The sequence below is a fragment of the Equus asinus genome, chromosome 4 (assembly GCF_041296235.1).
Source record: "Equus asinus isolate D_3611 breed Donkey chromosome 4, EquAss-T2T_v2, whole genome shotgun sequence".
Taxonomy (NCBI): domain Eukaryota; kingdom Metazoa; phylum Chordata; class Mammalia; order Perissodactyla; family Equidae; genus Equus; species Equus asinus.
Genome location: NC_091793.1, coordinates 16,146,387 through 16,172,792, shown reverse-complemented (window position 1 = coordinate 16,172,792; position 26,406 = coordinate 16,146,387). Strand labels below are relative to the sequence as shown.

The window sequence follows — 26,406 nt, the reverse complement described above, 5'->3', positions numbered from 1 at the left end:
AACACTCTTGGTTAACATTGATCTGCTTCCCATCGAGTATCCTCTGCACGCCCACTGGGGTCCCCAGGCCTTGAAGGAGCCCCGTCACCCTCGGCTGGAGCCACCGAGGCCTGGGCAGTGGAGGACCCTCGTGCACAGTTCCTCTTGGAGAGGAATCTTTATTTTGTTCTTAAGGAAACAAATAACAGACCAGTTGTCTAGGATTAGGCTTCACCGTATCGGAAAAACAGAATTCGGTGTCTTGCCTGCCCCCGCCCCCACCTCCAGACCAGAGCACCTTGACAAGGTCCCATCTGACAGGGAGTGTCCAGGGTCGCTTACTGTGTCTGACTGCACTGCTGCTCCAGGCTGAGCTCACTCCCCACCTGTGTCCTCTGTGTGTGAGAGGCATGGCTCTCCCGTCTCCTCACCCAGCCCCATGCACCCCAGAGCTCAGAGCTCCCAACAGGGGCCACAGTCTCTGCTTTTCTGTCTGTGCTCAGTCTGGAGGAAGAGCTGACAGGTGCCACGCCCACTGCCACTGCTGGAGTCTCTTCACAGAGCCCTGGTTTTGTCACTGCAGTCAGTGGATGTCGGGACCATGGCCTGCATTTCTTCCATGGTTTGGAAGGCAGTTCAGTCTGTTGGTGGGAAGCGGGTCGGGGACCAAGCTTGGTCCCTGGCATATTCACCTTGACCTGCGCTCACCCCTCAGTAAGCTTTTCATGAAAGTTCCGACCTGGGAGGATGTGACAGCCCTCACTGATGCTCAGGGACATGGAGTGGGTCAGAGAAGCGGAGTCTGTTTCGCAGACATCCAAGTCTGCAGGCTTGGGGTGCTTCGGAGAGGCTGTGTCTAATGTTAACATGGCTGCAGAGGTGGCGCCAACCCACCAGAGGGTGCGTGGCGGGGCAGGGGGACGTGAATTTGTCTAGGCTGTAAACTGATTTATTCACACAGCCATGAGGACCGCGAGCTTGTGTGGGAGCACAGGCATCGACTCCGGAGCAGGCCGGGGCTGCTGTGCCACCAGCTCAGGGCTGGGCGCGCTTCCCGGCCGGCCCGGGAGCAGCTTCCTTCCGCAAGGACTGCTGGGCAGGGCCACCTGAGCTCCTGAGCTCTCCCCACCCCGACTTGGCCCTAAGATCTTTGGAACCTTGATAGAGAAAGATAGGTGCTGGATGGACTTTTAATTTGAAAGCGGGGCTCTGGTTTGCTGGAAGTGGGGAGCTGAATTTATCCTTGCAGGAGACCAGTCTTTGTTCTGTAGAAACCACTTCCATGACCTGGAGATCAGAAAAAGCAAAGACTGGCTGACCTGGAACTGGTTAGGGTGCTGAGTAGATGAGGACGGGGACCCTGCTGGGCTGGCAGGGAGGGGTGGAGAGGGGGCCTCAGGAGGAGGAAGGGAGCCGCACAGGAGCCACAGATTCAGTCGCTTTAGGGGAAAGTGGGTTTTAGCTGAAGGAAGGGGGAAGATAGGATGGATAGCTAATGTCTGTTTCTATCTGGACACGAGCTGGGTTGAGCCTGAGACTTCAGCACCATGGGCCAGAAAATGACCAGGCCCTTAGTTGTCTGGTCAGAGCCTGTCAGGGGAGCTTGCTGCCCCTGGATTTCAGGGTGACAGGGACAGAAGCAGAGGTGAGGAACGGGGCAACAGTAGTCTCCTCTGAGCATGGCTTCCAAGAGAGGCACTTTTCAACAGTGCTTTAAAAAGATGTGTTGATCTGCCATGAAAAGACTTTCCCGGAGGCAAGGTGCAAATGAGACTGTGAGGAGCGTTGACGTCAGCGCCTGTCTGAGGGTGTCTGCTTCCCTGTGTGCGACCGAGGACTCAGACCCAACGCACAGGGACACACGTGCGCACTCACCCACTCGCACACTCCACGCTCTCACGCACTCACTCTCTCTCAGGCTCAGCTGCTTCTGGTTCTAGAAGCTGGCTGTACCTCTGAACAAAGGGGGAGGGTGTTCAGTTAAAAGAAAAAGCCGACTCATAGCACTGACTGTTTCGACTTGAGCAGTACAGAGCAGAATTAGGTGACGGGAGTGCAGTGCCGCTGCCGTTTAAATCTAACACACGGGTCAGAACTTTATGCGCTTCAAATGAAGGGGACGGCGTATGTTTATGGCAAAGATTCCCGTATTGCTCAAAACTGTCAGGAATTATCTTTAGAGTCTTTGAATATCTTCAGGTATGGGAAATCTTCATCCTCTGAGGATATAATTGAGTTTTAGACAAGACCGTAAATCAGTTGCAGCCAGCCTGTTTGCAAACTGGGAGTAAACAGAGTAAAATGTCGTATTTGAAAAGAAATAAGTGAAGCAAGGAGACTAATTTTTGACATGTGGCTCAGAAGGGGTTCTAAAACTCGTTTTGAAAGAGGAATTCCAACATTATTCTCAACATTGCCAAATCTTTGGGACAAGGAGGCCTCCCGGGCACCGTCCCGGGACAGCACTGCCCCTTCGGATGGACGTTGCCTTGCACTACATCGCGGGGTTTGCCTCCTGTGTTATGTTGAAATATTATACAGACTACTTAAGGTGTCTTTAGATACTTAAGATTTTATACTGTTTCTAGAAATGTGTAGTAAAACTTAACCAAAAGCTTATTAAATAATTTCATCCAAAGCAATTCTACCAATAATTCACAACTAAATTTCTCCTACAAAATGGTGCTGCCTAACTTTTCATAGAAAATGCTGTTCAAATGTATTTTGGAGGGGCCAGGCTGGTGGTGCAGCGGTTAAGTGCGCACATTCTGCTTCGGTGGCCCGGGGTCTGCCGGCTCAGGTCCTGGGTGCAGACATGGCACTGCTTGGCAAGCCATGCTGTAGCAAGTGTCCCACATATAAAGTGGAGGAAGATGGGCACAGATGTTAGCTCAGGGCCAGTCTTCCTCAGCAAAAAGAGGAGGATTGGCAGTAGGTGTTAGCTCAGGGCTAATCTTCCTCAAAAAAAAAGTGTATTTTGGAGATGAATTCTACACATTAACACACATGGAACACCATCGGCTGTCAGCAAGAGTAATCTGTGTGGTTAGGGGCACCTTCCGGTCTTGGCGTGGAGTGATTGGAGGGGAAACTGGGCAGCTTTCTGCCTTGTGCTGTTTAAAATCTTTACAACGTGCTTTCTTTATTTGAATCGGCCACCTGTAATGTCAGATATATTCATATTCAAACCTGAGTGTAGAAGGCACATACCAAAATTAAATATAAGCTGCATGGATTTTTTTAAATAGTCTTATCAAGAATGTTTATCACTGAAGTTTGGCAAATTTTCAAGTGTTTTACTATACAATTTCTCTTTAGCTTTAAGAAACTTTGGTTTCTTTTCTTTTTTTACAGATTGGCACCTGAGCTAACATCTGTTACCAATCTTCTTTTTTTTCTTCTTCTTCTCCTCCTCCTCCCCAAAGCCCCCCAGTACATAGTTGTCCATTCTAGTTGTAGGTCCTTCTGGCTCTGCTGTGTGGGACGCCACCTCAGCCTGGCCTGATGAGCGGTTCCGTGTCTGTGCCCAGGATCCCAACTGGCCAAACCCTGGGCCGCCGAAGTGGAGTGCACTAACTTAACCACTCGGCCGCGGGGCTGGCCCCAGAACTTTGGTTTCTTACTGTCGGCACTTATTTTGAATTCAAATGCTTTCTAATTTTGCCTGTTAGTGAGACTTGCCTTCTAAAATCCAAGTGATAATTTTATAAAAAGGCCATGAAATATTTGTTACTGTTTAAGGCCCCATTTATGAGAGTCTGTTTCACATAAAACTAGTCCAGGGCCAGCTTCCTGGGTGTGTGACCTGTTTGCAAAGGCCCCCGGCTTGGCAGGGCCCCGCCCTGGGGTTTAATGCGCTGCTGTTGCTGTCTTGGAGTTCTGGATCATTTGTTTAACACAGGGCCCTTACATTTTCAGTTTGCACTGGACCCTGCAAATTATGTAGCTAGTGTAGTAGGCGCTAGTCCTGTGAGATGCTCTACCAAAAAGAAAGAGAGAAGATAAGCCTTTGGTAATCAAACACCTTGGGAACCGCCACTTGCCCTGATTTATAGAGCACTCTCGTTATGTTAAAGATTCTGGGAGGCCCTAACTTTGTTTGACTCAGTGCTTCTTGAATTGTTTTGACCATGGAACTCTTTTTTTTTTTTTAATTTAACACCTTAATTTCTGCTAAATGTACTTTTAAAAAGGCAGTGATTTGCATAAAGTCAAGGCAGCCTGATGGTGTATTTTCCTGAATTGAGGGAATATTGCCAGCTATCCTTTAAAAACATTTCTCTGTGCACCCTATAAATGTTAATTTCTTAAATCTGAGCTCCAACTTCCTGTGAAGCAGAACTTCCCCCCCAAACTTCCCCAAAATAATGGGAATCTGACTTGCTTTTAAGGTCTTTGGAGAGAGATCATTTTAGTCTTCCTTAATCAGACTTGAGATATTTAGAAATTGGGCTTTGAATTTTGTATTTAGAATATTTTCACTTATTCATGGGTAATTTTAAAAATAGCCCTTTTCCTCAGATGTGGAATCAGACTTTTTTGTCTGACACTCATTGCAAATTCTAATTCTGTTTAAAATTTTGAAGACAGCCCATGGGATCGTTTCAACACCTCCATCGTGCCCCTGTGCCAAGTGGACCCCACAGGTGCCCTGAAGATGGTTTTGGGCTGTGACTCCTCCAGATGCTCCCGTGAGCCCACACACGGGGAACGTGTCATGCCGTGGGTCCAGATGCATGTCAGTGATGTGTTTTGCCCACTGGCAGAGTGATTCTTAAAACCACTGGGCTGCCTGTGCTCTCTTTGTTCATGTCCTCCAGCAGGGACTGAAAATAATGCCTCAGCCCACTTGATCACTGGTCTGTAGAACACGTATCAATCAAGAGCTCCCTTAGAGGCTGTCATCTCTTCTGCTCCGCACACAGATCTGGCATACAATTTGGCCAGCAGTGGTGTTTGTGCCCGTTCTCCGAAGCCCCACCAGACATATAATCCTTGCTGGGGATGTTGGCTTCAAATATCATAGCCAGCCATCTCTCCTTTCCTCCACTAGATCCTTATAAAATGGCAGGACCAGTGGGTTTGGATACAAATGGTATGACAACAGATAGGGAGCTGCCACGGGGCTTTGGCACTTGTTCCAGAACATGGAGCACCCATGGAAGGCTTCAGTCTCATGCACAGGGAAACACAGGCTCGTCAAGGCTTTTCCAGTTTATCTCCAAAGAGCAAGCGTTTAGTAATGCTTGTTTGCTTATTTCTACACAAATGCCAGCTTTCTGAGTTGTATATATTTCATGCCAAATTTATTCATTCAACAGTCAGTGTTAGATAATGATGGTTATCTCTAAAGTTCATAAAATGGTAAAAGTAAGAATTATTGTAATTAAGCCTATTGCAGTAGAATTTAGGAGTTCAGAGAATATTATAAAATATTAGAAGTGCTTTGCTGGTATTCTCTTGTTAGCTTTATTGCCAAAATCAGTACTTCACTTTCGTAGCACTGAAACCCTCACCCAACATCGGGCAATGACAATTACTATCTTACTGATTTATATTGTTGGTTCTCTATTAATGTCGTCTTGTCTGGAACTAATTTTGAGGCTGTTGAAGGATGAGGACTGTGTTTGGTACCTATTTTGATTTTCCACAGGTGACTTGGGCGCGGTGGCTGCTCATCAGTTTGACGACAGTTAGGAAGACAGTTTGTTCCCAATTACCTGACTTATTCCAATGTCTTTCTTTGCAGCCTTTTGTCATACATGACATGGAGACATTGTGTATGGCTGAGAAGACTCTCGTGGCCAAGTTGGTGGCCAACGGCATCCAGAACAAGGAAGCGGAAGTCCGCATCTTCCACTGCTGCCAGTGCACGTCCGTAGAGACCGTCACGGAGCTCACGGAATTCGCCAAGTCCATCCCCGGCTTCACAAACTTGGACTTGAACGATCAAGTCACTTTGCTGAAATATGGAGTTTATGAGGCCATATTTACAATGCTGTCTTCCGTGATGAACAAAGACGGGATGCTGGTAGCATATGGAAGTGGTTTTATCACTCGTGAATTCCTAAAAAGCCTGAGAAAACCGTTTTGTGATATCATGGAGCCTAAGTTTGATTTTGCAATGAAGTTTAATGCACTGGAACTGGACGACAGTGATATTTCCCTTTTTGTGGCTGCTATAATTTGTTGTGGAGGTAAGTTCTTGATTTAATCGGCTGGTGACATGTCGTTTACAGCTTCCTATCTTGAAGAATTGGACAGTGGTAAATCTGCGATGAGCGGGAGCCGCGCTGTGGTGGAGCGAGCGTTGGCAGGGTGGGATGGCTCCTGAGCCCCACGTCGCCACTACCAGAACTAAGTGAGATTCTGGCAGTATCGGACCATGTTCTAGCATACATTATGCTATATAAGTATGTATTTAAACATTATAGAAATAGGTTCTATTTATAATTATAATATTATATAAGTATATATTCTACTTATAATCATATCAAATATTATATTAGGTATAATTAATAATTGTAATGTATCTAATAGCTAATATATATATTAGGTAATATATATTAGCTAATATATAATAATTATAATTATATCATAATGTATGGTATATATTATTATTATATACTATAATTATTTTATTATAATATTACATCTGTATTACAGACAGTATTCTATAAAGTGCCATGCAGATGTTAGTTCGGTTGCTGTCACTATTGGTATATTTATGCTATTTTGAAAAGTATCAGGAGCTAACTGGCAGCAATTGCAAAGTTTGCTTTGCCAAAGGAAATGGATCCCAGTGAAGGAAAATCTGGGCCTCTCTTCAGGAAGGTGGCTCTGCAGCCCCCACATTTTTGGCTCGGTGTCACGTTCCTTTAAATAGCCCTGTCCCGGGTATAAGAAGGTCATCCTCTACTGTAAACTCAGCTGACCTTGCCCAGCCTTGGGGGAGCCGACGGGGCCGCTGCCCCTCGAACTGCCAGAAGCTGTACTGCACCCTGTGATTTACCGACTCTCGGCACTGAGGCTGGCCGCGACCGGCAACGGCCCGGACTCCAGAAGTGGAGCGGGGTATGAGCGGCCCAGCACACGAGGTCTGTCCCTGTTACCATCCAGCTGGGCAGAGTCAAGTGGGAGGGCGTCCTTCTCTCTGACAAAAAGGGTAAAACAACTTAGCAGCTGTATGTAATCTATCACTGTCCTTCGTACACTCAAGATATAGTGCTGTGGGTAAAAAGCAATTGCAGAACTATTTATAGGCAGTATGATCACAGTTTTATAAAAGAAATGCTAATTCTACATCAATCCTATATAAAGAAAAATGTCTGGTGAGATATACATTAAACCTCTATGATGAGGTTAGAATTATGAGGGGGGGTTCACTTTCTTTTTTTTGGTTGAGGAAGATTAGCCCTGCGTTAACATCTGTGCCAGTCTTCCTCTGCTTTATGCTTGGGTTGCCGCCACAGCACGGCTAACGAGTGGTGAAGGTCCATACCCGAGATCCGAACCTGTGAACCCAGGCCGCCAAAGCAGAGCGCTGAACCCAGCCGCTACGGCACAAGGCCAACCCCAACTTTCTATTTTTGTAATGTTTAAAAACTAATTATTTTACAACCAAAAAACTATAAAAAGTTCCCATGATTAGCAACACTTTTGAAAATCCTAGTAATGAGTGGGGCTTTAAAGCACTGCCTACTGAATATGGATGGGGGATATTTTCCAGACCAAGGGCGGGACATGTGGGCTGAGACTGAGGAAGTCCCGCGTGCACGGCTGAGCTCCGCAGGCGGGTCACCTGTGCGAACAGTGGCCCTTGCTGCACCTGGTCTCAGAGCTCCCCACGCCAGTTCCTCAGCATCCTTTCCCCTGGTCTCTGCCCTCCTATTCATATCTCGCTCCACTTTCTCTTCAGCTGATTCATGTCAGAAGGTACCTGTAACAGTACTTTATATCACAGAACCCAAGCCTAACGTGATCACACTCCTTAAATATTAGTAAAAAACTTGAAACCAAATATCCGGTTTTGACTCAGGAGGAAGAAGTTCATTTCTCATATTTTGCAAAATTGGTTGTTGTAATCCTCATCAGAATGTATAGTTACTCTTACTGTTTTGGGGTGTTTACCCTCAGACAGGTGGTCATCAGGTAAATGCAAAATGAAAGGGCCAAATTGTAAGGCAGCTAGTCGGTTGAAGGTCATATAAATATTTAGGAAGGAGTATTTGTCTTTTCTGCCCCTATTGGGCCTAGTGACTTTGAAAACATCTAGTTCTATCTTCTAGTCAAGTTGACAATATCTAAGGCCGCAAAGCTTTTTGTAAGAAAGGCCATGTGAAATAAGAATGTTTGGTTTCTCAAAGTGATAAAGTTATTAGGCGTTAACATGGTGATGATCACATCTCTTCTTTCTTTTGAGAATAGATCGTCCTGGCCTTCTAAACGTGGGACACATTGAAAAAATGCAGGAGGGTATCGTGCACGTGCTCAAACTCCACTTACAGAACAACCATCCCGACGACGTCTTTCTCTTCCCAAAACTTCTTCAGAAAATGGCAGACCTCCGGCAGCTGGTCACGGAGCACGCGCAGCTGGTGCAGATAATCAAAAAGACCGAGTCTGATGCAGCTCTGCACCCGCTGCTGCAGGAAATCTACAGGGATATGTACTGATTTCTTGTAAATGAACAAAAAAGAGAAACTTTTCGAGGTTTTTAAAGTTGACAGCACTACAAATGACAATTGGGAGCAACGCAACTTTGCACAAACATCCACCATTTTAACCTTAGAGAATGGAAAGTGTAAGCTGTAGGTAACCAGAATCCTAGTCCACAAATTTCTTTCTTTTTTTAATCAGTGCTTCTAAGAGCATGCAAAGAATTGAGATGCTGGTGATAAGTGGCTAATAGTCAGGACTTGGAAAATTAAGGAGAATGATGTTCAGTAGTCTGATTTTAACGCGCCTGATGTTAATCAATGCAGATTTCTTTATATCACACTAGAAATGTACCGTTGAATCCACCGGCAACCTCCACACGTGCTCGGTCTTCCCATTTTACCACACTTTGGCTATCGTGCTCCTGTGTAATTTTGAGAACTAATCAGCACTTTTAAACTTTTACAATCCTGTAAATCTAGTTGTATCCAAAGGTTAGGTATTTAAAAAGCAGCAAAATATTTATTTGGAAGACTTCAATTCTGTTTCCTGAATTTGAAGAAAGACAACAGGCTGTTTTTTAATCATAGGATTTCGAGTTTCAGAGAATTCTTTGATAAGCTATTAGGATGCACAGTCATTCTGTTTTCGGGTCACTGTTTTCGTGGTCGCAGTGAATACGTGGAAAAGCCAGTTTCCAGATTTGCGTAAAAGATCCTGGAAAACCACATCTCAAGAGACCCCTCTGGACTTGACCATGTGCCTGTGTAAGCCAGCGTCTGTGGCAAGCAGGTAAAGCAAACTCTGCAAGCGTGCCAGCCTCCATTCCTCTCACCTCCACTTCCTGTCAGATCTGAACTGACTGAGTCAGGCTGTTGGGGGCCATGATAGTGTTTTTAGGGGCAAACTGACAAGATATTTGTAAATGTTCCTCTGGGCCCCGTGTGTCAAGGCAGCTCCTTGGCCTTTTCCAGTGTTGCTATTTAAAATATGCAACTTTATTTTTTTTAACTCTTGGTGGTAGTAGATGCTCCCTGGAGTGGAGAAGGCGAGGCCAATGGGACTTTATAGGCTGGGCTGGGGTGAGGTGACCTGGAGAACGAGGCGGGGTACAAAGTCCTTCAAAGGGTGTTTTTACTTAGTCTCAGGATTTGCAACAGGCTGGTTGTTTTTACAGAGATTTAGAGAGTTAAGTCTCCTTTTCCAACCACACATGTAAGGTGGTTTTTCCAACATCTAAAATATCTGTTTCAGCCTTAAAGATCGACTTCTCAACTTCGGTCCGGTTGTGAAAGCAGTGTGGATTATGCTTTTTGCATAGGCCATATGGACCTGGAGACACTTTCTCTTTCTGGCCACCATAGTAGATAAATTGTCCCGTGAGAGAGCTTTTGGTAGTCCCTCCCTCCAACCCAGACTGGGCTGAGCCTGCCAGTACTGTTGCCTCCCTGGGGTCACTGGACGCCTCACCAACAGCACTTACGATCTGGTTGTACCCTCGATGCCCCTCCCACGCCATCTTAAGAAGATTGGACTCTAGAAGGGCATTTTATTGCTGTTAAAGAATTGATTAAGATTGATATTGATAAAGTTCCCAAGATCAGCATTGTGAAAATGCAACAGTAGAAAGAACAATAAAACTGAGACTTGAACTAGAAAAAAACGAAAGTTACAATTAGGACATCCTTTTAAAAATTGCACATTTAGTGGTATGTTTTTTTAAAGATCCAATCAAAGGATATGTTGGAAGCAAATAAAAGTATTTCCACATATAAATGACACCAATCAAGAAGTCATCCTAAGTCAGAAAGGAGCTAAGCTTTGAGGCACATGGCACATCCATTTCACCATTCTTTCCTAAAATGAGAATTCCTTGGACTGATGAGACTGGAGGGCTGTGGTTTGTCTGAGGTCGCAGGGTCAGTGGATTCCAGTGCCAGGCCCATGTTGCCTCCATTGACCACCAGCCTCTCGCTCTGGTGTACGCTCACAGATGCCACTCAAGTGGACAAGGACTCGGAAAGTGAGCCTCAAGACCCAGGCTTTCAGAAAAGTCATTCATTCTGTTTAGATTTTCATAAAACCTATCTAAAATAGCTCCTTATTTCCTGCTTTCTGCAGTAACAGTCAAGCTGACGGAAGACACAGGATCTGCGTTAGTGGTCTTCGAGAGCACTTGGTTCTCTTGGGGCCTAGCTGGACTACCAGCAAGGAGAGGCCAGAAAGGAGGCCACAGGGACCTCGGCTTGAATGTCATTTGATGCTGTTCACTTTTCTTAATAGGACAAAAATCACGTGTTCCCATTCATTTAAAATAATACAGCATCAATAATGGCCACTCAGAATATTTTGGGTCACCTAATCAAAGACTCCTCATAGCATCGATAGTCAAATATAGACGAATTATTCACCAGTTCACTGAGCTGTAGTATTTCACATAGGAACTATTGAAAGAGTGCTTGCTGGGTTTCAGTAGACATCAGCACAGAGTACAACAGCAACTTCGTAACAGGCTCAGGAAGCTTCCGGCCACAGGCGTGCGGCCGCCGCCTCTGGTGGTGCAAGCAGGTCCTGCCTCCTTTTCACAGCTGTGACGGATCTTCAAGTCACTGCTTGAACCTGGCCCTTCATTTTCTCCACCTGTAATAGCAAAACGTGCCAGACTCCTCAGAGACCACAAAGTTACCAAAAGCTTTTGTCTCATGTGCTGATGAGAATGAAAGGATAACTGGGGCTCATCCGAGACGTGCCTCCTAACCGTGCCAGCCAGCTCTGGCTTGGGGTCCCACCTGGTTCTCCCACCCCATCCCACAGCGTGTCCCTCCTTTTCCGCCTCCTGAGCGTTTACGCTGAATTCTGCACCTGCCACCCCGCAAGAAGCCTGAGGGCTGCACGTGCTCGAGGCCATTTCGGTGAAGTCCAGTATTGCCAAAAATAGGAGGCTCCCAATTGCATCAGCGAGAGCGGGATTCAGGAGCAGTTGTCAGAGCACTAGTGAGCTGTTCCTCTCTTCCCACCTGCTCTCCAGTTTCCCTGTGACCTTCCTACAGTTGGCTCATAAGTTGGCTCATAAGTACAGAGCAGGTATGGATATGCACAAATAATGAACATGAAGTCAAGGAGAAAGAAACTCGGTGCTCAGTGCATTCAAGAACGCCGGCGAGAGCTGTCCCTGTTTTAAAGGGAGTCTTTCTCTTCATTTTAAGAGCACAGAACGTATCTTTCTGCTTATACTGATGCGTTTCTTACATAGGCCACCCAGAACTCTAAGGAAATAAACGGGCTTGGGGACTGTGCGATCCAGGGACGGGGTAGCATCCTAAGATCTGAGCAGAAGCTCAAGGCACAAGTAAAATCTTTTGTTTGATGTATGATAAGTAAACTATTAATTTAGCAACTATTTTTTCCCCAAATCAACAGTATAACAGCTACCTCAATAGACATATCACAAACCACTGTTAGAATTAAGGTACACCAGCTCGGGGGCCCTATGGTGCATCTGCAGGCAGACCGTCTGTGCTCAGGGCTCAGAGGCTGCATACTCACCTCTGCTTGTCCGCACGCTGAGAAATGAGAAGTTATGACTTTCTAAAGGAAATTCTGTCGTTTAAAGGGAGCGTCAAAGATACACACGTGCAGAAGTTGCTGCCCCGTTTTAGTGAGACTGAGCACGAGCATGATGCAGGGTCAGGAGAAGCAGTGATGGTCTTGGTCTGCAGTGACCCGCCCACCAAGGGCCTCCCCCTCGTGTTCAACTATGCCTGCTGGCTGTGTAGCTGTCCAGGGAGAGACTGCCGGATGAGGATGGAAGGAGATGCCTCCAAGCAAACCTTAGGCGGATGGTGACTTCCCACCGTCTCACCCTGCTGGCAGCACCTGTCCCTCTGTGCTTGACTCCAGGCATTTCCTGCCTCATGCTCCCTTTTGCAAACCATGCTGACACTGGGGACATCTGATGCTTAGCAGCCGGATGCACAATGGAAGGTTTTTTTGTCTTGACCCAATGGCCGTGCCTGTCTTTGGAACATCTTAATGAACTCCTGTTTAAATATGGGTCCATTGTTTCAACCAACCAATCCGGCGCTCCCAGCTAAGACTGACTTGGCCGCGGGCCTGGCCTTTTGGGGGGCTTCCATGGCCCCAGGGAAAGCCAGCCACCTTCAAAGTACCTCTTCAACCCTTGTGGCCTTTCAAAACACAGATCCCACTAGGAAAACATGTCAAGTGCTCACGACTCCCCAGCTACACCGTGGATCTTCACAGCTCTCAAAGAAGGTTCCTGCCGTCTCCTGCAATTCTCAGCCCTTTGAGGGGATCATCCCCATTTTAAAGTGGAAACACGCAGGCTCAGGGTGAAGGGCCGCCTGGCCCTGCAGGTCTCTGGCCCCCAGGTGTAGCGCACTTTCTCCACCTCCGCGCTCTTGCCAGCCGCTTACAGCCCGGCGAGTTCAGGCCCCGGCCCTCTCCTCCACCCACGCTCTTGTGGGCCAGCCTGGTCAGCCTGACGCCGCTGTTCCTGGAGGAGTTACTTGCTTAAAGCCTTCCTTTTAAGCTCACAACAGTGGTGTGGATCCAGGAGGGGCAAGGAAATTCTATTGCCCATAGAAGGCACAAACTAAGATGAGGCCACCAGTGGGGGCTTCCTGAGTATTAAAAAGTGTCCCTAGAAGATTTTTTCCACACCCAGCGTTTATGGCATTGGCACTGCCAGGCACTAGACGGTTCCAAAGCCAGACTCTGTATTTGTTCTCATTTTAAAAGTGGCCCAGCTCCTCTTAGCTCTTGGTCCAAGCTGACTCATAGGGCTCCCCTGGGATTAAGGACTCTTACCAACCAAATCTTTGCATCGAGTTGTCAGCTAAGGAGACTCTTGCCTTCCTGACAACAGCGACCTTCAGACGGCACAGTCTGAAGTAAAGTGTCGGTGAATGGCTCTGTGGACAGCTCAGCTGTGCTGTCGCCATGAGGAGCAAAAGAAAGGGTGTGACAAATGTTGACTAATCTGCCTAAAGTGGGCTGGCAGCTCCTCGCTAACCAAGGAATTCTTTGATGCTGTTACGCTGTGTAGCGGCCTTCCTTTTCCTTTCTGAGTGCAAGGACTTTCCCCAGGGAAGCACTCCTCTGGAAGACCTTCTGCCCAGGAAGATCTAAGAGTAGGCTCCAAAGATTGAGGTCTAAGTTTTTGCTGAGATTTATACATATTTTAGGTGCCATTTTAATAGAATTCAGGAAAATGGTCACTGACCTCCAGCCTGTGAAACACACTAGAGTAAGAATAAAGTGACAAATCTGGTGTGACTCAAGACATAGGAGATCCATATATTTCTCAGGAAACCACAATACAAACTAAAATGTGATATTGGAAGTTTTGTAAGAAAAAAAAAGACAGAGTCTTCATGCTTTAGTTTAAATAGCTGCATGCTTTCCGTTATGCTGTTTTTGTGGAATGCAGCAGGTTCTTAAACTTTATTTCAGTAGAGCGGGCTACAGGCTTATTTCTTTAAGAAGCTGTGGTGCAGACCCGCTGGTTGGAACAGAAAGCGCGTGGCCGCCGCCCAGGGCTGCCTTCCGCACGGCCCTGTCCCAGCTTGAGGGGCCTGGGCTGCCTTCTCAGATCTAGAGTGGGACTGGCCACTGACCGTCTGCTTCTCAGAATCTCAGTTTGAAGCGTGAGAAATAGAACCATTTATTTCCCCTCCCCAAGAAGGGGGAGCCATAGCATATAATGCGGTCCAGCTGAAATACACACAGCCACATCCTTTTGGAATCCTTTGCCAAACAGAACAGACCAAACTGCATCCATGTGCAGTGTCACATCTTGACTGAAGCAATTGAGAACATCAAGGCCTTCAGTGGCCCCATGGCTATTACATGCATTCTTTCAAAAAAAAAAAAATGAAGAAACATCAATTTTTTACATCATAGAGAGGAAATTAAGACCTGGGTCAGATGTTTTAACTTAAAATGTTTGCTAGTTTGGGTCAAATGTGAAAACCTTCCATGTCTTTCTCCAGAGAAGGGAATTACCAGCCTCCTCCTCTCCTGCCCTTCTCCCTCCACCCAGCATCTAAAAGTCATTACTAGGCTGAGTGGATACAGCATCATGGAAGCAGGTGCACAGCATGAGCCCTGCCTCCTAGGACAAGGGGTGAGCTGCAAAACCAGGGGCACGTGGCCAGAGGGGCCTCAGGCCTTGACTCAGCCTCCTCGAGGCAGGGAGGTCAAGCTTCAGGCCTTGAAGACAAGTGAGTGACCATTCTTTTCAAGGTAAAATCATTCACTTTTGGGAACTGTCTTCTCTTAAAGGCACAGATGGTCTGTTCCTTTTTTTAAGGCCTGAAAAAAAAGGTACCTCACAAAAGATGCATACCACTCAGTCATACCCTTTTCGGTAAGATTACAGTATTCGCGTTCGAGTATCACTATTTTTTTCTGCACTGTATGGTGAAAAGAACTATGTTAATAGCTGTATCTTAAATACTGTGATTTGAGGGGTTTTTAAAATGCTAATATAAATATTTTACTAACTTACAATCATGCATCTAATAACAAATCTTCGGGTTCTTTTGAAATCAGTGTTAATTGATGTATGCTCTTAATAGCCTGGCTCTGGGACCTATAGGAAACACAAAGGAAGCTGAAATGTCACAACTAAAATGCAACTGCACACACACACACACACACACGTCAAAGCTTTTCATCTCTCCTGAGCCACGTAGAATTGTTTTTCACTGTACAAATCTGTTTCATTCATCACACTTCACCGGCAAGCAGCACAGCGAGCCCATCTCATCATTTCTACCGGCAAGGCCGCCTTAGGCCCAGGTCAGAAGTCAATGTTGCACACAGCAGGGTCTCACCGAAGACCCTGACCCCTTCCTGCATAGTAAGTAGCCATCTGCTCTTCAGGAAGTTACTGCCTGTGGGTTTTTACCAAAGACTTTTCAATTTGAAAAATGCTTTCAGAAATGATTTGCACCAGCTGGTTCTCTGGCAGCCTCCACACGGCCCAACCCGAAGCATAAAACAGAAACCACAGACTCCGTGAGTCTCCCATGCGTTGTTTTCCATCTTTGCAAAATTCCGTCTTGATGTGTATCTGTCCCGCCCCTTCGGTCCACAGGGCCATTGTGCTGAGACCCGCCAGGGAGAGTATTTGACGGACACCCCATCAGGACGGTGCAGGTTTCCAAAGCGAGACTGAGCTTGGTTTCTGGGCGTTTGTTTATCGTTACTTTTCCTGGGTGCCTTACACTCTCGTAGTATTCAGGGCTGACAGACCCTTTGTTTTTCGACCGAACAGGAGCAGTTCCAAAGGAGATCTTCGTGAGCAGGCTCTGGTGTCCTCTGGGCAGGGGGCATCCAGGGCCTTGGGAAGCAGGGGTGTGCAGAGAAGAGCAATGGCATCTTCCTCATCACGTTAACTGATAGTAGTTCCAGGCAATTAGAAAATGGCTATAAAATAACTTTAATTTTTAAAAAATCTTATTCATTTTCCCACTAGGAGATTGAACTGATCATATATATTGATTTATATCCTGAATTTGGGGGAACTCATATGTTTGGAATGTCCTACTGTAAGACTGATGAATGTAAAGACTTAATTTCAGGGTACAGTTTTGCCTTAATGGTTTTAAAAAATAAACTATTTTTTAAAATTATTTGGTGAGTTTTGAGTGATACTGTGAGATGAACTGTTTGGTTTGAAAAAACCAAATCCCCAGCTTTGGCGTCTGCCCCTAGCCCGAAACAGTCCTCCCGCCCACTCATCTGTGTTGGCCTTCCCCCGAACAGGGTCCCTTTTTGTTCGTCAGTGGACAGAATGGACCTGGGACCGTGTGGCCCAGGAACATGACATCCATTTGTCTAAAGTAACATGAAACAGGGGAAGCTTTTAAAAGTGTGGGCATCTGAAAATAAAACCCAGCACACAGATGGGTCAGCACAAGCTCTTTATTCATTCTCTCATCAGACAGGCTCCTAACACGCCCTGGGAATGTGAACTAGCCTTGCAGTAACGATAACATGAGACAGAGCACTTCCTACCCTCTAAGAACTAGCAGACAGGAGGGAGCTCACAGTTCCCACTTGCTACCATGGGGGCTATGAGGGCAGGAGTGCCGTGGGCGGTGCCTGGGGGCGGGGTGCCCCAGGACAGCCGGCAGTCTGTGGGTTTGAACTTCACAGGCACCGAGGGCTGAGTTCACTATGGAGAGGAGGCAGGCAAGCAACAGAATGGCTCTGAGGTGTGAGCACGAGTGAGGGAAGGAAGCTGAGGGCATTCCTCTGCCTTGGAATGGAATTGGGCCTGGAGCTGGAGCCGGAGCCTGAGGGACCAGAAAAGGCCAGAAGCACCAACATTCAACCTCTGGATCTACCGCCAGGCCCACAGCACCCACGGAGAAGACTGGTCTCGTAGATGTTTCAGGGGAAGGATTATTTTCCAAAACATTAACTGCTTCTTTGGGTCTTTAATTATAAATATGACACATGGTCAAGATTAAGAACATTTTCCAAGCATCACATAAGGATGGGAAGTAAAAATTTTATCCCCCCAGTCATCCCAATCGCGTTCTGTAGCTCTCAGTACACCTCAGCATCTTCCCACAAGCATACAGGTCGCCTCCCTGTGAACCGTTCTGCTGACTGACATCTTCGTGGCAGGAGCACTCACTTTCTGGCATCTGGGGAGGCAGGTGACACCCCCCGCCATGGCTGGGAGAAGCAGCCCCTCCTGCCTCTGCATGAGCACAGACAACATGACCCCTCAATGTGACCACACAGTGTCCCCATACTAGATCAACAGCTCTGAGACAGTGGGCCTCTGTCTCTTCGCTGCTGTGTCCACAGGACCCAGCAGAGCAGCGTGGCACATGGAGGCAACTCCCGGATCTGATGACTCATACGCAGGGTTAACAGGAGCCTTCCATACCTGGCCCTGTGCAAGCAGAAGCCAGGGGAGGACCCTGCAGGAAAGCCTGGAGCCTCAGCCTCCGAGCAGGAGAGCAAAAGGGCCCACAGGCCCGACTGTGGCTTCCCTTTGTGGCCAGTTCCTGTTCTCGGTCTCAGGGGAGGGGAGCTCTGGAGCAGAGGGCTGGGTTTGCAGGGTGTCTGGTCTGAGGTCTGCCTTTGAGGTGCCTTCTATGTGGCTCCCAGCCCTGCTGCTGTTGAGGCTGCACCCCAGCTACCTCAGGCTGCAGATGCTGCTCCCGACGGTCCAGAAACAGGCCGGGCCAAGCAGCTCCCAGCTCAGCCCCACCTCGATCCAGAAGCCCCGTGCAGGGCGCTGCTGTGGACCTCGCACCTGGCTGCACTCACGTCCGAGAACTGGGCTGGCTGGCAGGCCTCTTTGATGGAACTTTCCTTTTCTCCAAGTCTTGCCGAATTTCCTGAGGGAAAGCATCAATGTTCTCCTGGACACAGGGGAGGCAAAATCTCTTGGAATAGAATAAACTGCATTCCTGAAAGAAGAGGGGAAGGAAGGGGGCTGAGTACCACGGGGAGCCTGGTGCAGCTTCTCCCGGAGGCCAGCCCTTCACCGCATGCTGGATGGAGGCGCTGAGCAGGGCCCCCAGGATACACAGACAGCTAAGAGGAGACAGGGACGGTGTGGCCAGAGCCAGAACAGCAGGAGGGAGAGCAGGGCCCTGGGGCCTGGCCAGCCACCTCGAGGAGTGTGATCTTTGCCTAAGAGAGAAAGAAATGATGGAGGACTGCCGGAGAGGAGGGGCAAAAGAGCCAGGGTGAGACCCTGCAGGCAGTGGGTGTCGGAGGGTTTTCAGCATGTGGGAATCCTCCAGTGAGAATGGCAAAGGCGTCCAGGAGAGAGGGATGCAGGCCTGGGTTAACCAGGGTGGGAAAGCGGGACAGGACAGAAAGACTCCAGGACTGCCCTGCTTCACTGCAGGCTGAAGAGAAACCATGAGAAGCTGTGGCACAGGCCACAGCTACATGGTCAGAAATCCCAGATCCCTCCCTAGGGCTGTCACAGCAGTGGGACAGGGGCTTGGTGACCACTGATGCTCGGAGCAGCAGGGTGTAAGAGGTCCAGCCCTATAGATCAAAAAGGCCATGGTCGAGTGGCTTCTCTGGGTGGAAGGCCAGAACGGTCCCAATGTGTCCACTCTCCCCCTGCCTCCACCCTCTAACACCAAACTCCCGATTTTCATCCCGCACGGGGCCCGGCCCATATACTACCATCCCAGCTGCTCTGCAACTGGGTGTAGCCACGTGGCTAAGTCTGGTCAGTGGCTGTCATTGGCAGCTGTGGGCCACCTCCAGGTCATGCCCTTCGAAGGAATGGGTGTGTGCTCCCTGTCCCTTCCCAGCAGTGGAGATGTAGATATGACGGTGGGAGCTGCAACAGCCGCAGTGGCCCCAGCAGATGCTGAGTTGAGGGTGGCAGCCGTGCCCTTCCAGCCAGCACTCCCTGCTCTGGACTCTTACACAGAAGAAAACTAAGTGAATCCTATTTGTCTCGATGAAGCCACTTAGGGAGTCTCTCTGTTCCTGCACCTTAGCATGTGCCTCAACTAAGACAAGGCTGCCCTTCCTGCAGTTCTCAGAAGAGGTCTGTTCCCACGAGGAGTCACTCCCTAACAACCTACCACTTATTCAAAGAAGGCTGGGGATTTCTGAGAGCACCCTGGGCACCCTCCCCTCTGCTGACCACGTGTAGCCCAAATTCCCAGGGGGTGCATTCGAGGCTCCTCCCACCCGGCCCCACCCCCCTCTCCAGTCTCAGCTTCCCAGCTGCTCCTCTCCGGCCAGAGCCTCAGGATCGTCAGCCGCCCCATCTCCTCAAACACCCCAAGGTGCCGTGTGTGTCCTCCCTCCCGGCTCTGCCTGAGCTGAGGCTTCCTCCCCTGACCTTTGAGGGACGGAGGCTGTGTCAGTGGGGTCTGTGACATGGCTCCTTTGCTCGCACTTTGCCCCCGGCGGAATGCGTGGGGACCTCAGACTGTGGGATCACTCAGGCTACAGGGGCCACACTCCTCAGCTACACCTCCATCCGTCCTCGGGCTCTCAAACAGGAGGCTCAGCAATCTCGGTGAAGCAGGCCCACTCGGGCTCTCGGACCCTCAGTCTCCTCGCCTATAGGACGGGGTAATAACCTGCTTTGCCCAACCACCTTTGGGGCAGGATTGCAGGAAGCCTCACAGGTAAGACAAGTCACAAGCAGAGGGCCTGGCACACCACAAGTGCTCAAGAAAGTGGGCTCCTACCTCTGGAAAGTGCCCCCAGAACACTTAAAAGGAAGGTCGCTATCCCCTGGAGGCGAGGAGCATGACGGCCCCCTGCAGAGTTGGGGGGAGGAGGAAGAACTATTAGGGGTCCCTGGGGGTGGGGCCGAACCTCCAAGAATCAATTTCTCTTCCTCAACCCCCCGCTGAGACCCCCTACCTGACCCCAGCTCGCCCCTCTACCTGTCCCCTCCCCCTCTGTGGGCTGCAGGATCCATCCATTATGAGGTGGGCCAGCTGGCCTCTAAGAACTACCCCACCGGCCCTCCAACCTAGGGACTGTGAAGGCTCCTAGGGTCACCAGGAAAGACTGACACTCACACAGTCCTTGGGAAAGGCTCACGCGTCACCTCTCCCACGATCACACGTGTGGGGTCCCAGCCTCAGGGAGGGACGGAAGGCAGCCCCAGCCACATGCGGCTTACCTACCGGGCCCACACACACCAGCCTGCTGCATAAACTGCATCTCGAGCCGAGGATCAGGAATCTGTCTTTGTCCGAGGTGAAGGGGTCCTTCATGACGTAGCTCTCCTCCAGGAGGCTGTAGGACAGTAAGTGATGCCAGCGGTCGGAACAGCCTGAACCTCTGCTCACAGAAGCTGGGCAGCAGCATGGACCTCCCCAGGGCCTGCACACTGCAGGCTCATGGAGGGAGGGGCTGGTCCCCCTGTGCCACCCAGTAGTAACAGAAAGGCAAGCAGTGGGGCGCCAGGCTGGAAGTGAAGCTGGACCTGCTCTGGGCTCTGTACCAGCTGTGGTGGAGAGACCCGCTCCTCTTCAGCTGGAAGAAGGGCTGCTGCCAGCGAGCCCCCAGACCCCAACCTGACTAACCAGAGTGCGGGCAGGGTCACGAGGTCCCCCCCAGCCCTCCAAGCCCTCCGCTCACGCCAAGGAACAGTGACGCCCACTCTCAAGTGCTTCCGCACAGGGAGCACTAGGGCGCCTTACACCCTGTGTATGGTCTGGCCCCACGTCACGCATCAGAAAGGAGACCAGAAAGGAGGGTTCCATGATGACATCCCTGGTTCCCGGTCAGCAGAAGAACCCCAGACAGAAGAAAGAAGCCTTGTCCCCGCCACTTGTCCCACATGAGTAATGTACTGGTCAACTTCCCTCAATGGTGCATTTGACAAAGGGCAGGTTGAAGGTCAAGAATCAAGCCCTGGGACCCACTGGCTCTACTCTAGGCCTTCCCTGGGCAGATTCCTAGGAAGCTGGTCCTCAGGACTCACTCCCACCAGTGCAAGGGCCTCAAGGCAGGTGGGCTTCCGGCTAAGAATGTTGTCTCCACAGGAACCAGAAGGAATGGCAACCAGACTCAGGCCCACATGAGGCCGCCAGGGCGGCTTTCATTCCCAGCTGCTGAGCTGTTTCAGCTGGAGCCATGGGGCTTCTACCCCACAGCTGGAGCGGGTGTTGAACTCTGAGCTGAGCAGAAGGAAGGGGCTTAGGGGTTCTGGAAGAGCTGGCTGGCCCTCAAGCCTGTCCTGTGCCTCCTCAGGTCACATGTGAAGCAGCCAGAGCCTGGAGGGGTGGGCCTAGAGCACAACATCCAGGCCATGTGTCAGACTCAGGCCAACCAGCTCCGAGTAGGGCTTCCTGGGGCCACTAGGACACTGGTACTCACACGACAGACTGGGTGTCAGGGGGCTTCTGCCCCACATAGCTGTATGGAGCTGTCAAGGCACAGAGCTGGCACGTAAACACACCCAAGGGACGGCACTCTGTCTCACACGCCATCTGCAAGATCAAGAGACAGGGCACAGCACCTTCAGAACCAAGAACGACACATCGCAAAGCGTCCTGCTGCATGCTGCTTACTCACAAGACACAGGGCGCCCCTTACAGACAGGGAACCGTGAGTTCAGAGTAAGTACGAGTTCAGAGTAAGCGCTCAAGGTCACACATTATTTTCAAGTGCACATGAGATATTCACCAAGAAAGGCTATGATGCTGGGCTATAAAATGGGCCTCAAACTTTAAAAGACTAAAGTCATAGAGTACGTTCTGCAACCCCAAGATCATTAAAATCAGTAACAAAAAATCTCAAAACATTTGGAAATTAAATGGTATACTTCCAAATAAGCCATAGTTTAAAGAAGAAATCACGAGGGAAATTAGAAAATATTTTGAACTAAATGAAAACCAAAACACAATATATCAAAGTATGTAGAATGAGGCTTAAGCAGTGGTTAAAGGGAAATTCACTGCTTTAAATGTTTAAACTGGAAAAGAAGGTTTAAAACAATCATCTAGGTTTCTACCTTAAGAAGCTAGAAAAAAGCAAATTAAACCCAACATAAATAGAAAGAATAAAATAATAAAGAACAGAAATCAAAGGAATAGAAAATGGACAAACAATAGGAAAAAAAATCAATAAAACCAAAGCTGGTTATTTCAAGACTTCAATAAAGTTGATAACCTCCACTAGACTGATAAAGAAAAATGGGAAGAAGATACAAATTACCACAATCAGGAATGAAAGAGGGGACGTCCCTAAGACTACAGACATTAAAAGGGTCATAAAGGAATATGTGAACTTTTTATCAAAGAAATTAGAAATTTAGGTGAAATGGACAGATTTCTTTTAAAAATGCCAATTATCAAAAGTAACTCAGAAAGAAATAGAAAGCCTAAATAGCCCTGTATCTACTAAGAAAATTGAATTCATAATTTAAAATTTTCCAAAAAATGAAATAAAACACCACCAAAAAAATTTCATGCCTAGATGACTTAACCAGCAAATTGTCAAGCATTTAAGGAAGATGTAATACCAACCGATAGAAACTGTTTCAGGATAGAGAGGAAGGAAGACTTCCCCAGTGATTTTATGACACCAGGATCACATGGACACCAAAACTAACAGGATTACCCTGATACTATTAACCAGACAAAGCTGTTACAGGAAAACTATAGATCAATACAATATCCTTCATGAAATAGATACAAAAATCTTTAGCAAAATATTAGCAAACTGAATTCAATAATATGTAAGAAACCTAACACCTCATGACTGAGTGGATTCACTCCAGGAATGCAAGGTTGGTTTAACGTTCAAAAACCAATGAACACAATTCACACAATAGTAACAGAACACAATAGTAACAGAATAAAGGAAGAAAACCATAGGATCATTCCAATAGATGCATTAAAAAGTATGATAAAATTCAACAGAATTTTACAAAATTCAAGGTTCCGGGTGGTGCTTCAACCCTACGGGACTCCCCAACTGACTACAGAATGAACTCCCTTCCTTGGCAGTTGAGGTCTCTTTAACTTGGGTATCATCTTGTCCAATTACTCACCCCTCCTCACGTGCTGTCCTTCAGAGGGCCCCTGTACTTCTCCACCTCCTTGCCTTTGCTTCTGCTGTTCCTTCCACCTGGACGGCTTTTCCCCACATCTCTACCCAAGGAATTGCCCTCTGGCTGCCTTGCAGATTTTCTCTTTATCTTTGGCTTTCAATGCTTTGAATATATATTTACTCTTTCTTTCTTTTAAACTTATTTGTCCTGCTTGTGCTTCTTTAAGCAGCCTTTGATCTGTGGTTTCATATCTTTCGTCATTTTTGGAAAATTCTTGAGCATTATTGACGTGGATCAAGGCTGCCCCGGGGAGAGAAGCCTAAGGCGTCCTGGCCTATATGCCGATCATGACCTGATTCATATCTAAAGTTATATGACCACATAATAACCAGACCCCACCTGCACTGACATGATTTAATGACTTTTTACATCATCTTTCCTTTGTCTGGTAGAAATAAGTGACGCACCCATGCCTTATAAATTTAGCCCTAACCCTCAACACATTGCAGCCCTTCACTGCCCGTGGGTCCCGTCCCCACGCCTGCAGCCCTTCACTGCCCGTGGGTCCCGTCGCCACGCCTGCAGCCCTTCACTGCCCGTGGGTCCTGTCCCCATGCCTGCAGCCCTTCACTGCCCGTGGCTCCCGTCCCCACGCTAGTCTCTGAATAAAGGAGCACTACAACCAGACCTTGAGAGTCCAAAGAAATCTTTCTTTTGACTCTTTGCCTCGCTGACCCCGCATCATTATCACGTCAAATATTTCTGCTGCCTTATTCTCTGTCTCCTGAGACTCCAACTGCAAGAGCAGGAGGCCGTGCGACACCGTCCCACGGCTCTCGGACGCTTGGCTGCGGGTTGCGTCTGTCCCTTCCTCTCTTCGCGTCTCACTTGGGGGCATTCCTAGTAACCTAACCAGTGCACTGACTTTCCTCCTCGGCCGTGTCACATGACTGACGGGCCCGGGAGGCATTCCTCCTTATCCCTAGCCCCCGCCCCCCGACTCTTCCCAACGTTTCCGGGGCCGCCCCGCACGTAGGAAACACCCCGGAGCTCCGCAGCCCCCAGTGTCCCCAGCGCCGCCATCCACCATGGTGGCTTTTCCCGCATCCTCCGTCCCGTCCCAAAGCCGCAGGCCCCCCGCAGCCCTCCACTGAGGCGCCGACCGCGGCCGCTCGAGCAGGAGGCATGTGGAGACCAGGGCGGGCATCACCGCGCACGCGCCGCTTGGACACCAGGCCGCACACTCACCTCCGCCGCCTCCGCCGCCCCGCGCGGCCCCGGCCACGGCGCATGCGCGGCCCCGCCCCGAAAGCGCCCAACTGAGGGCGCATGCGCGGGATAGGGCAGGGCTTCGTGGCTGACTTTCGACCCCGTCTCGTGCGCCGGGCCAGTGAGCTATGGGGGTGGCAGCAGGACGGGGAAGACTTGGGCCTGCTCTGCGCGGTGTTCGCCGCCCCGAGGCGCTCCGCTTCTTCCTGGATTTTCCACCGGGATCCGCAGAGTGGAAGCCCCCGGGCGCGTGGCCCGCAGATAACCCGGCGGCGCCCCGGCATGGTCTGCTCACCTCGCGCCTCGGCTGAGATGCCCTGGTGTGATCTCGCCAGCTCCCTGTACCCCCATCGGACGGGAGCCCCCCGGGCCTAGGCCGCAGGCGGGGGTGACTGTGTCAGCTAAGGCAACAATCGAGATGGGTTCAAAACGAGCCCCGTCGTTTCCTGTGACCGTTATAAACCTGTGCGCTCGGGACATGTCCCTGTGCTCTTTGAAAGCCCTAAAGTGGCCTGCGACGCCCGTCGTGATCTGGGCCCCACCATCCTTCAACCTTCTGAGCCTCGCTGCGGGGCACCAACCACACTTTCAAAGGTCCCCCTGGCCCCCAAGCTCCCCTGCCCCCAGCCCCTAAATCTGCAGTGACTGTCCTACCTTACCCCAGCCCCACTCCTGACCCCTCTGTGCCTGTGTACGCGAGGCATCATTCTGTGGAGTTAGGGGCAGGATTCTGAAGCCAGCAGGCCTGAGATCTGGGACTTTTTCCCACGGGGAATTAAGAACTAAGGATTATACAAACTATTTAGTAACGCTGGGAACAAAATTCTTGGACCTAGGCAAGAGGGGCCCCTGCCCTGGGCACCAGGAATTAGCAAGCAGTTTGATTTCGTTACTAGAAAACATGACAAACTGTGCTTACAGCAGTGACATTCTTTGGATCAGTTCAAAGATGATACACTGTTGGGTTTTTTTCTAGATCTGCCCAAAGATGGACCATCTTGACGAAGCATTTCAAATCTAATTTATAACCACTCTCAATACATGACGGTAATCCCATGAATGCTGTGAAAGCCATTAGACAGTTTAGACAAGTTAGGAGATGCACTCAAAGAGTTAAGTGAAATCATATCCAAAGAGAAAATAATGGTCTTTGGCAGAAAATAAAGTTAATTTTGAGTTTGAGCTGTCTACAGTTGTTACTGTAAGAAAAAGGTTACCAAAAAATCCAAAAGGATTAAAAATATCTCAATGTTTTAGGGAAAAAAGTGGTTCCCAAAAGAAACCGCATGTGAAATAAGCACAAATCAAGAGAGTGAAAAGACAAGCTACAGGATGGGAGAAGATATTAGCCAAAAGACATATATGATAAAGGACTGTTGTCCAAAATATACAATACAAAGAACTCTCTTAAAACTCAACAATAAGAGCTGATTAAAAAATGGGCCGAGGACCTGAACAGAGACCTCACCGAAGAAGATATACAGATGGCAAATAAGCATATGAAAAGATGTTCCACATTCTATGTCATCAGGGAAATGCAAAGTGAAGTGAGATATCATGACATACCTATTTGAATGGCCAGAATCCAAATACTGATGACACCAAATGCTGGTGAGCATGTGGAACAATAGGAACTCTCAGTCATTATTGGTAAGAACGTAAAATGGTGCAGCCACTTTAGAAGACAGTTTGGCAGTTTCTTACAAAACTAAACATACTCTTATCATATGATCCAGCAATCATGCTCCTGAGTATTCACCTAAAGATGTTGAAAACTTATGTCCATACAAAAACCTATACGCAGATATTTATAGCGGCTTTATTCATATTTGCCAAAACTTGGAAGCAACCAAGATGTCCTTCAGTAGGCGAATGGATAAATAAACTGTGGTACATCCAGACAATGGAATTTTACTCAGCACTAAAAAGAAAGGAGCTATCAAGCCATGAAA

General features: G+C 48.6%; 2 protein-coding genes across 16 annotated transcripts in view; one reads left to right on the top strand and one right to left on the bottom strand.

Moving 5' to 3' along the window:
• Positions 1 to 16,298, top strand: part of PPARA (peroxisome proliferator activated receptor alpha) — a 72,331-nt gene extending 56,033 nt beyond the window's left edge. For all 14 annotated transcript variants that reach the window (XM_070506714.1, XM_070506719.1, XM_070506720.1 and 11 more), the window contains 2 exons: positions 5,729 to 6,176; positions 8,407 to 16,298. In XM_070506714.1, the coding sequence (XP_070362815.1) occupies positions 5,729 to 6,176; positions 8,407 to 8,654 (696 nt within the window). In that variant the 3' untranslated portion in view covers positions 8,655 to 16,298. The remainder of the gene's footprint in view (positions 1 to 5,728; positions 6,177 to 8,406) is intronic.
• Positions 16,299 to 16,576: 278 nt separating this feature from the next.
• Positions 16,577 to 24,504, bottom strand: CDPF1 (cysteine rich DPF motif domain containing 1). Of its 2 annotated transcripts, none has more exons than XM_014864469.3 (4): positions 24,434 to 24,504; positions 21,508 to 21,620; positions 20,310 to 20,421; positions 16,577 to 18,098 (listed from the first exon to the last, which is right to left on the bottom strand). In XM_014864469.3, exons 2-4 carry the CDS (start codon positions 21,618 to 21,620, stop codon positions 17,952 to 17,954), a joined length of 372 nt encoding a protein of 123 aa, XP_014719955.1. In that variant the 5' UTR covers positions 24,434 to 24,504; the 3' UTR covers positions 16,577 to 17,951. The 2 variants fall into 2 exon arrangements, with proteins under 2 accessions (XP_014719955.1, XP_014719956.1); XM_014864470.3 differs by lacking the exon at positions 24,434 to 24,504 and adding an exon at positions 23,186 to 24,412.
• Between the last annotated feature and the right edge of the window lie 1,902 nt (positions 24,505 to 26,406).